The sequence below is a fragment of the Mus pahari genome, chromosome 21 (genome assembly GCF_900095145.1).
Source record: "Mus pahari chromosome 21, PAHARI_EIJ_v1.1, whole genome shotgun sequence".
NCBI classification, from domain to species: Eukaryota; Metazoa; Chordata; class Mammalia; order Rodentia; family Muridae; genus Mus; species Mus pahari.
Genome location: NC_034610.1, coordinates 47618869 through 47630126, shown reverse-complemented (window position 1 = coordinate 47630126; position 11258 = coordinate 47618869). Strand labels below are relative to the sequence as shown.

General features: G+C 43.1%; 1 protein-coding gene across 1 annotated transcript in view; it reads left to right on the top strand.

Annotated features, from left to right (window-relative positions):
• Enpp3 (ectonucleotide pyrophosphatase/phosphodiesterase 3) overlaps positions 1–11258 on the top strand; it is a 64085-nt gene that overhangs the window by 33705 nt on the left and 19122 nt on the right. The window contains exons 12-16 of the mRNA XM_021221122.2: positions 3514–3622; positions 5106–5234; positions 5612–5643; positions 7196–7323; positions 10010–10107. Of these exons, the coding sequence (XP_021076781.1) occupies positions 3514–3622; positions 5106–5234; positions 5612–5643; positions 7196–7323; positions 10010–10107 (496 nt within the window). The remainder of the gene's footprint in view (positions 1–3513; positions 3623–5105; positions 5235–5611; positions 5644–7195; positions 7324–10009; positions 10108–11258) is intronic.

Here is an 11258-nt window from a genome sequence, read left to right as displayed (position 1 = left end):
CAAAAAAAAAAAAAAAAAAAAAAAAAAAAAGAAAAAAAAGAAATTCTCCCCTGAGTAACGAAAGGGAAATGGGATTTGTAAATGGCCGGGAGACTGAGTGTATATACTACAGGACAACACAGAAGGGCCACATACAGATAGACTACTGGACGCCTTCCACAGTAGACATCACCACAATAGTAAAGAATGATAATAGTAGGTGACCATTGCTGTGAAGTACTTATTCCGTGCTGAGTACACCTTTTGAAGTGCTGTGTGCATAGTCTTTCGAATCCCTGACTAGGGCACTGGGAGCCCGAGAGAAGGTTACAAAAAAAGCCTAGCATCCAATCATGCAGATCTCTTTAGGCCATACAGATGGTTAACAGGAAGCATTGGGACATTGTTATAAGGAAAGTGGACTGGCCAGTCCTGTGTGTACTTAGAGATCATTTTTATTAGGCATGAGGAGGGAGAAACATTGGTCTCTGTAATAGTCTACTAGAGAGGGTGGGCTTGGACCTGGGAGGCAGCCAGCATCAGGAGTGGAGGAAGGGGTGTTTTTTGAGATTCAGTCAGCTGATCGATGGGGTGTGAGGTGGGTGGGGACGGGAGAGCGACAGTGCGTCTCTGCCCTCTGCCAAATGCAAACGGCAATTGAATCCATACAGAAAGCTGAGAGCAGGGAAGGGGCTGGAATGTTTGGAAGCATGGACGCACAGAAGAGGACACGTGAGAGAGGGAAGAGAAGAGAGGTCGGACAACACCTGCGTAAGGCTCACAGCCAACAGGGAAAATGGACAGAGAAACGGACAGCTATAGCCGGAAGGCTTTGCAGTTTTATTATTATCATTATCGTTATTTGCAATTCACATTTTAGCTCAGAGTTCCCAAAATTTGTAAATTAAAAGCACAAAGGCTATTTTAGTGTGCTTTGGTCCATGCAGTAAGTTAAAAATTGATTCATTTGTTCTTGATTTTTTTTCACTCACCAAATCCTGTCTTCGTTGGCTACACAGAAGAGTTTCTATGGGGTCTGATATGCTAGGCAGTCCAAGGGATGGAAAAGATGATGCTGTAACATAAAACTACCTTGAAAGAGTAAAGAAAGACTTAACACCATGTACTGGCTAGCTTTGTGTCAACTTGACACAGCTGGAGTTATCACAGAGAAAGGAGCTTTAGATGGGGAAATGCCCCCATGAGATCCAGCTGTGGGGCATTTTCTCAATTAGTGATCAAGGGGGGAGAGGCCCCTTGTGGGTGGTGCCATCTCTGGGCTGGTAGTCTTGGGTTCTATAAGAGAGCAGGCTGGGCAAGCCAGGGGAAGCAAGCCAGGGGAAGCAAGCCAGCAAAGAACATGGCTTCTGCATCAGCTCCTGCTCCCTGACCTGCTTGAGTTCCAGTCCTGACTTCCTTGGTGATGAACAGCAGTGTGGAAATGTAAGCCGAATAAACCCTTTCCTCCCCAACTGCTTCTTGGTCATGATGTTTGTGCAGGAATAGAAACCCTGACTAAGACACACCATCTAACTTGTTTTTGCTCATTTTTTTTTAAAACAACAACAACAAAAAAATGCAGTAAAGCCTTTAAGAATAAGATTTAACTAATATGTAATGGAACATTACACTTGAGAGAGCTGTGTGAAATGATTTAGAGGCCGCTGGGATTTGGCCAAGGAGGAAACCATGGGAGTCCAGAAACTCCTTTCCCTTTCTTACCCCTTCTCTCCTTCCTTCCTCTCCTTCTCCTCCCTGCTCTCCCCTCCCTGTCCCTCTTCCCTTCCCCTTTCTTACCCCTCTCTCCTTCCTTCCTCTCCTTCTCCTCCCTGCTCTCCCTCCCTATCCCTCTTCCCTTTCCCCTCCTTCCCCTTGTCTTTCCTCTTCCTTTCTCTTCTCCTTCCCTCTCCTCCCTCTTCCCTTCTCTTTCCCTTTTTCCTTCTCTTTCCCTTTTTCCTTTCCTCAGCTACTCTGCCTGCCTCCTCCTGTTCTTCCTCCCTCCTCCTCTTCGTTTTCTTTCTCTTCCTTCTTTCCTCTACTCTCCCTCTCCTTCTCCTCTCTCTCTCTCTCTCTCTCTCTCTCTCTCTCTCTCTCTCTCTTCCTCTCTCTCTTCCTCTCTCTCTCTCCTTTTCTCTTTTCTTCACAGAGTCATCCCACGCAGACTGACCTTCCTACCTCAGTTACAGCCACATGTTACTCATCCAGTAAGGAATCACTATGCACGCCTTCAGTAGAATGAAACGTTAGGAGGGGAACAGATCACTCTGAAAAGCACATTAGACAGAGACTGGCTTCAGTGCTGACAATGCACAGAGTCTGGGAGAGCACCACTGTAGAGAAACATATGAAGGTGGGCTTCATCTGAGGGAATGGCGGGCCTTTGGGAAAGTATTCCTGTGTAGAGCTTCCCGGCAGCTGGATCCTTGGAAGCTCCCAGTGCCTTGTGTCTGTCTGCAGTGCAAAGAGAAGCTGAGCTTTCTCCCTCCAAACCACACCAGAACGACTCTATCCTTTCCATGGTATCCTTCCCAACGCTGCTTGCTTTCTCCTTCTGTAATCTCCTAAAAGATGCCAAGGCTGGTTAGCAGTGTGGTGAGTTAGGGCATAGGGTCCTCACCACAGGATGTCCAGTGGCCACAGGGGATCAGGTGCTGAGGGAAGAGAAGAGCAGAGCTGGCTCTTGGTGTGCTTGGGAGAGTAGGATAGGATGACAATGAGGAACGGGACACTGGTACGTGGGACAGGGGTGGACAGGGGTGGACAGACTTGACTGTAAACACTCTGAGACTAAGAGTCAGTTGAGAGTCTTGGAGTTAGTGATAGATTAGTTTAAGAAAGGTCATGGGTTGGTTTCTGGGTTCCATTCTTTGTCTCTTAGTAAGTGTGGGGCCCTTAGCAGGCTAAGCCTTTACAAGAGGACATTCCAACAGCACAAGCCATGCCCTGGACTGGGTTCTCTGAGGATTTCATATGCTAATACACTGATGTCTTTAGCTCTATCTGACTTGTAAAATTCTGTCTCTAAAGAAGAAAACAAAGATAACAAATAGCTGCAGTAATAGAGAGACAACACGTGTTTCTCTAATCCTTTACTGTGATATTCACCATGTCACTAAGAACCCACTGGAAAACTACAACTTTGAAATTTCAGCAAACTTTAAGTCATTTCAATGTATAATATTGATAACGTCGAGAAAAAAAATCATGAAACACAGAGACTTATAAACAGTTAAATGAAAATGAACCCCAACTCACTAGTCAGAGACAAGCATTGTTTATAACTTGATATATCTCTTGTTAGCTTCCTGTCCGCTTGTTTTTACTCACAAAGGGTGAGATGCTTACATACAAAACCAGGGCTGTGCAGTATGAATGGTTGAATTTACAATTCGATTTTCTTTGTTAATGTTAACAAGCTATCTGAAAATGTTTGTTTGTTTGTTTGGTTTGGTTTTTTTGCTTGATTGGGTAATTATTCAGTGAGCTGAAACAACCTGAAATGATGGTTTTAACCCCCAGTTCCATCTCTCTTAGGTAATTAAAGCCTTGCAGTCAGTTGACAATGCCTTTGGAATGTTGATGGAGGGTCTGAAACAGAGGAATTTACACAACTGTGTCAATATAATCGTTCTGGCTGATCATGGTATGGTGGGTTTTTAAAACTACATTTTAACCATCGATTACATTTTCCCTCCAAAGCTAATGCAGTGCTATTTTAAATATCTGAATTTCTAGACATAGATGCTACTGAAGACCCAAAAGAATAGATTTTGTGTTAGATCATGGGGGGGGGGGCGGAGGTCTAAAGTTTCCACTTTAATTATTTAATAGTCCTGAATATCTATCTCTCCACGTGCCTTATTTTCTGTGAAACTGAGTGTTTCTGCCTGTGAGTGAGTTTCTGCCGCAGTCTCACTCCGATCTGGGTGCGTCCTGAAAGGCAGGGCTGGGCTGAAAGGGAGGAGGCGGCGAGAGAAATAACCAGGCTTTGGCAAGAGATCCTGATCAAAGCCCAATGTTTAATAATGTACCGGTTTTTTTTTGTTTGTTTGTTTGTTTGTTTTTTGTTTTGGATTTTTCGAGGCAGGGTTTCTCTGTGTAGCCCTGGCTGTCCTGGAACTCACTTTGTAGACCAGGCTGGCCTCGAACTCAGAAATCCGCCTGCCTCTGCCTCAGGAGTGCTGGGATTAAAGGCCTGTGCCACCAAACCCGGCAAGTACTGGGTTTTTAAGGCATGGGAAAACCCCCTCCCCCAGCCCCAATCTTGGAGCCTGAAGTACAGGAGCGAACAGGTAGGCAGGTCTTTAGGAAGGTGACTCTGGAGGATCTGGAAGCTTATCAGCAGGGAGCGGTGTCTGCCCTGAGGCTGTTGTTCAGCAGGGCAGTGGCAGGCGTAAACAAGGTACCAGCCTGGCAGGAAATCACCCAGGTGATGTAGAGCAGTGGCTGTAAAGGTCTGGGAGGCTCCAACATGAAATAGAGTTAAAATGTGGTCCACTGGGTCTTCAAAGTGCTTCTTCAGGCTGCCTTTCAGCGGTGACTTCTTCGCAGCCATTGGCTGTGCTTTAGGGCTGCTACACTTCTCTGCCTGTGCGAGCCTTACCAAGCTCCCGTGGACAGGTGCGCGCTTAGCATCCTTCTTGTCTACAGAAGCCCCATAGCCTCTTGTTTCCCAGCTCGAGGTGAACTCTTGTACTAAATAGTGCAGTAAGGCACACCCGCTTCCTGCAGGCAGGCCGTGCATTCACGCACATGAACCTTGATTCCCACTCTCTTGTGTGTTTAAAGTCTCTAAACTGATTTCCTGTATCTTTGCCTGCTGTTTCGGATCCTTTAATCCATCGGGATTAAATGAATGATCATCTGTGTTCCCTGCTGAGTCTCACTCCATGAACTTGGCTCTTCTCAGCCACTACCTCCATTTTCAAGTTCTACCATTTAAAGAATAATAATAATAATAATAATAATAATAATAATAATAATCATGAATTAAATTATACGGATTTTCAGTTTGCCTGTGTCTGAGATGTGTAACATAAAATATCTCCTATTTGACAATATCAAACAGTTATCCTTTATCCACATCCAGCGAGGTTTTTATTTTATTTTATTTTATTTTAATTCAGGAATGGACCAGACCTCCTGTGATAGAGTGGAATACATGACAGATTATTTTTCTGAAACAGACTTTTTTATGTACCAAGGACCCGCCCCTCGAATCAGGACACTTAATATACCTCAGGACTTCTTTACGTGTAAGTATGAAGGAGGAAACGTTGAGAAAGTCGCCGGTGCTACCACATTCTGAGAGCATGTTGAGAACATAGCCTCCTCTTTGGCTTTTTGGAGAAACCATACAGAAGCACTTGAGACATCCCGAGTTTCGGGATATGTGGTCCGTGCTGCTCTCTCAAACTGCTGGGCAAAAAAGAAAAAAAACCAAAAAAACAAAAAAACTATATTGTATTCCAGGCTCTAATTCTAAAGTAATTTCCTGTTTTAAATAATTTTTATTCAATTATTCAAGGTGACAATTATTGGTAAATAAATGTGTGGGTCCAAACTGCTATAACTATGCACATTTTTGTAGTGATTTATGTATAATGTGATTTATCTTCTTGTTTTGAAACAGTTAATTCTGAAGAGATTGTCAGGAACCTCAGTGTAAGTCCATTTTAGAGCATTTTACGACATATTTCTGTGTTTAAGATCTATTAATGTATTAACATTGTATTTAAAGTACAGTGGCAGATATAATCCTATTGCTTAGAATTTATGAGTTTATTATTGCTAGGAATGACACTAAATTGTTGTAAGTATAGGTGGCCAGCAGTCAGAAAAAAATAAAAAGGAAGATGGAGCAAACTATCAGGATAAAGAAACACAGAATGCACAGTGGTTAATGTCACCTGGAACCTATTGTAAGTTCAATGAGATGGTAGCACAGAAATCCTTCACACGTAAGCAACCTCGCCCCCTACTGGTGAACTGCATACATGCTGTGCCCACACAGGGAGGCACACTAAAAGGTTTTACCTGGACTCTCAAAATCCACTTACTGTTCTGTTTTCCATCACTTAAAGAGTTGTACACAACTGAAGTTCTTTTGCCCAAGACGAGCACATCTCTAATATCCCAGTGGTGCAAAGGGTTGAGGAATGCATTCTGATATTTCTTTTAAACTTTATTTCCATGTCAAGTCTCAAAGCTCCTCATTTTTCTCTGCACATTGCCAACCAGGTAATGGTGACACAAGCTTGCTCATAAAGATGGGATATTAGGGCTTGACGTCTGTGAGAACACGACTGACCGAGAGGAGTTTTCATTTTCTCACATTCTTGCTTATGTTTATTTTTTCCCGTCTTATTTCTCCTGAGTTTACGAAAGTTTCTTTGTAACTATTTCTCATTTCTTCATTTTTATTTTACACGAATAGATACTAGTGTGGTTTTCATTTTTAAAGTTTTAAAATAGCAATTATTGAAAAACTTTTGAATAAAATTTTACTTATTTTTGATGAATCCATGAACTTTTCACAAATAGAGGAGTTCTGCTTCAATCTGCTTACGGTTAGATAACCTTTTTGATTGAATTTTTGGTATAATTAAACTAATTTGTATATGTGTCCATATCTACTAACATATATAAATCTATTTTATATATCTGCTAAAATATGTAAATCTCACTTTAAATCTATACATACTTCATTTTCCATTTAAAAAAGGGAGGAGACATTTGTGGAGATTTCAGAAAAATACCCATGAATACAAACATAAGAGAGACCTCAAACAATCAATATTTGTTTTATCATAATGATTGTTGTAATGATAACTATGATTATTATAATTGGTCATGTGGATAATAGGGTAATATTGCTAGTTAATTAGCTAATCTTAAAGCTACTTATTTTGAAATTCCATTTATTTATTTTTAATTAACGTGTATGTTTTCCTGAATGAGCTCCTGAAGAAGCCACAAGAGGGTATGGGATCCCCTGGAACTGGAGTTATAGGTGGTTATGAGCCACCATGTGGGAGCTGGGAACTGAACCCAGGTCCTTGGCAGGCACCGCCAGTGCTTGTCACCGCTGAGCCTTCACTGCCCTAATCCACTTACTTCTAAAACTTGCTTAAGTGCTTGCCTTACGTTGAAATTTTAAAAGGTAGTCTGCATATTTGATATGCCATGGGAGAAATGCTTGTATAATTTTTTTCAGTGTCGAAAACCCGATCAACACTTTAAACCCTACTTGACCCCTGATTTGCCGAAACGACTGCACTATGCCAAAAATGTCAGAATTGACAAAGCTCATCTCATGGTGGATCGGCAATGGCTGGCTTTCAGGTTTGTATCTCCTCCTAAGCTCCCAGCAGACACCTCTGGCTGTGAACTCCTTAAGCTCCTTAAGCTCCTTAAGCTCCCTCCAACCCCTGATTCTGAGGGTTTTTTAAGTTTCTGTTTGTTTGTTTGTTTGTCTTTTAAATGTAGGACTGTGCTATCTGCATATACACCTACATGCCAAAAGAGGGCATCAGATCCCTTTAGAGATGGTTGTGAGCCACCTTGTGGTGCTGGGAATTGAACTCAGGACCTCTGGAAGGGTGCACTTAACCTCTGAGTCATCTCCCCAGCTTCTTGTTCCTTGTTTTGTTTTTTGAGATTGTCTCACTACGTAGTCCTGGCTGGCCTCAAACTCAACATGGAGACCAGGTTGTCCCCAAATTCAGAGACAGCCTGCCTCTGTCTCCTGAGTTCTATAATTAAAAGTGTATGCCACCACACCCATCCTGATTCTGATTTTTAAAGTATCCTTTTAGAATTTCTTTCTATATGCATGCGTGAATATAAACAGAATCACTGTCATTCTGTATTTTTTGACCCAGTTGGTATCAGTGCAGTAATGCTGGGGGGAGGTGAGCTAAATGGCGGAGGAATACAGTGCTTAAGATACACATTCAAAAAGGAAGGGAAGGTGAAAGAAGATAGGGATGTTGGTCTCAGTATGTGTGTACAGGAAGAGGAATGTGGGGGAGAGGGCTTAGCTGAATTTAGTCTAACCTGGAAATGCACAGGTTGACCAGACAGGATGCAGTTCCCCACCTTGTCACCAGATGGCATTAGTCTCTCTTTGAGAGTGGGTTTCTTAGCCTTGTCTGTCTTCAGCTTTAGAGAACTATGTAAAACGATGTTCCTGACAATATGCGAAGCAAATTAAGCTACTATTGATCATAAGGAGTTAGTCATTTAAGGCAGCAGCCGGGCAGTGGTGTTGTGGCACACACTTTTAATCCCAGCACTTGGCAGAGGGAGGAGGATCTCTAAATTCCAGGCTAACCTGGTCTACAGAATGAGCTCTGGGACAGCCAAGGCTGCACAGAGAAAACCTGTCCTAAAAAAACAAACCAGTTACGTTGGACAGTTATGTTGGAGTGTATTCGGGGTTATGGCAGCCACAGGGAAGTGGTGGAGTTTGGGGATGATGTCATTAGTTATGTGTCCAACATAACTGTCCAACATAACTGTCCAACATAACTGTCCAACATAACTGTCCAACATCATAACTGTTTTGTTTTTCAGCTAAACCCTCTCTTCTGATTCCTCTTCCTGCACACACACTGAGACCAACGTCCCTATAGTGTACTTACATAACAACAAAAAATCTTTGGGCCAGGTGTGGTGGCGCACGCCTTTAATCCCAGCACTTGGGAGGCAGAGGCAGGCAGATTCCTGAGTTTAAGGCCAGCCTGGTCTACAGAGTGAGTTCCAGGACAGCCAGGGCTACACAGAGAAACCCTGTCTCGAAAAAAATCAAAACAAAAAAATAAATAAAATAAAAATAAAATAAATCATTGGGCTGGAGCAAGCGGGGCCCAGAGCAAGCCGGGCTGGAGTTAGCAGGAGTCCCGAGTTCAATTCCCAGCAACCACATGATGGCTTACAACCATCTGTACAGCTACAGTGTTATGAGCCACCATGTGGTTGCTGGGAATTGAACTCAGGACCTCCAGGAGTATAGTCAGTGCTCTTAACCTCTGAGCCATCTCTCCAGCCTGATCAGGGTTTCTTATTATTCCCCTAGACTTCTCCACTATAGATCAGCAGTTACTATTTCCCCAGGTGCCAAAGCCTTATTGCTAAATTGCTGAATTCTCAATCATATTGAGCTTGATGGACAAAAGTGAGTTTGAAGATGAAATCTTACAAACTGTTTATTGTATTTCATGTTTTGTTTGTTTTTGTCTATGTGTGTGTGGACACATATGCCGTGGCATGCATGTGGAGGTAGAGGAGAGTTTTCAGGAGTTGGTGACTGTACTGGCTAGTTTTGTGTCAACTTGACACAGCTGGAGTTATCACAGAGAAAGGAGCTTCAGTTGGGGGAAATGCCTCCAAGAAATGCTATAAGGCATTTTTCTCAATTAGTGATCAAGCAGGGAGGGCCCCTTGTGGGTGGTGCCATCTCTGGGCTGGTAGTCTTGGGTTCTATAAGAGAGCAGGCTGAGCAAGCCAGGGGAAGCAAGCCAGTAAAGAACATCCCTCCATGGCCTCTGCATCAGCTCCTGCTTTCTGACCTGCTTGAGTTCCAGTCCTGCATCCTTTGGTGATGGACAGCAGTATGGAAGTGTAAGCCGAATAAACCCTTTCCTCCCCAACTTGCTTCTTGGTCATGATGTTTGTACAGGAATAGAAACCCTGACTAAGACAGTGACTAACCTGAGTTCAGGCTAGGTGGCAAGTCCTTTATCTGCTGAGCCCTCTTCGCCCACCCTGAAGGTGAAACTTTTGAGTCCATTCACATTAGTGCTCTTCCTTTGCCATCTTTGAATTCTCTTTGTAAAAGCTAAAGGTCTTGTTCTCTCTGCCCTCCTCTTTGGTTTTCTGTTTATCAATCTGAGTATATATATATATATATATATATATATATATATATATATATATCTGCCAGAAAAGTTACTTCAAAAACAGGCGGTAGAATAACATCTCACGTCTCACGTGCAGATCAGTGTATAACAATGTTGTCTTTTTGCAGGACCCAACGGAGTTCCAACTGTGGTGGAGGAACACATGGCTACAACAACGAATTCAAGAGCATGGAGGTAACGTACGGCAGCTTTTACACAGAAACAAGTCAGTGGTGCGAGTGGAAAGAACTGTGGCAGCAGGCACACATGCTCTGGCATGGTGGGTGAAGGGCTGTGGGGCAGAGAGGAAAAGCAGGGCCGCGTAAGGGGAGGCTTTGGGGGTAGGTGGGGTAGGTGCCTTTGAGGGTGCTACACAAGTTTAACTAGTGTGAAAGAACTCGAAACTCCAGGGCGACACTGAAGCAGAGATTTGAAGGTGCAGCAGTTAATTTCTCCAATATCGGGGAACAGTGAGTGTCCCATGCAGAAGAAATAGCCAATTCAAGGGCCCCAGTTTGCAGTTCATCCTTTCTTGGGAACAAAAGCGCCTTGGCAAGCTACCGGAAGGTGTTCAACTATGGCTATCGTGACTTAGAAGGAGAAAGCCAGAGACTAGCTGGGCCCACAAGTCTAAAAGTGTATATTAAATGTGAAACAAGAGATGTCGAATGGCGGTTAAGAGCCTATGCTGGAAATAAAAGCTCGAGCCTCAGGCGTAGAAACTGTTTAAAATGTAAAGGACAAGGTTCTGTGTTTGGGGGTTGAGTGCAGACACAGAGAAGGGCCAGGTACTCCGTGCAGGGCATCTCTACTTGAGGAAGCTGTGGAGGGAACCTCGACAAGCAAAGAGACATAAAGTCAGCGACAGTGAGGAAGGACAGGAGGGGTTTGTGGAACTCTGGAGCCCAGGAAAGGGACTGTGGAGAGGAGCCATGATAGAAAGCTTAGCTCACACTCTTCCTGCAGAGCAAAGCCTCATGGTTCCTGGAACCTGATTCCCCTACCTTTCAAAAACCAATTGTTCTGGTTACACCATTAACCAAAAAAGAACTCCGTTTGTTACTTTAGTTGTTTACAGTCTCAAATTATGAGATCTGTTAAATAATGTCAAGTTAAAATTGATTAATTAAATATGAATCAAACACTTAGGTCTCTTTATCCCGTAAGTAGGAAGAGGTCCCAGGGAAATAGAGGAGCTAGGAACTTAGCCAGTGTTGAATGCTCAAACCATCAATAGTCCCCCTATGCATTATATTCTGTTAAGACAGAAGCAAATTACATCTTGGATCCCAGTTGAGTGTGATTGGCAGAACACAGGTGGAGGCTGTTTTAAAACACATTTCTTATCCCTAAAAGAAATTCTTTTTTTTTTTTTTT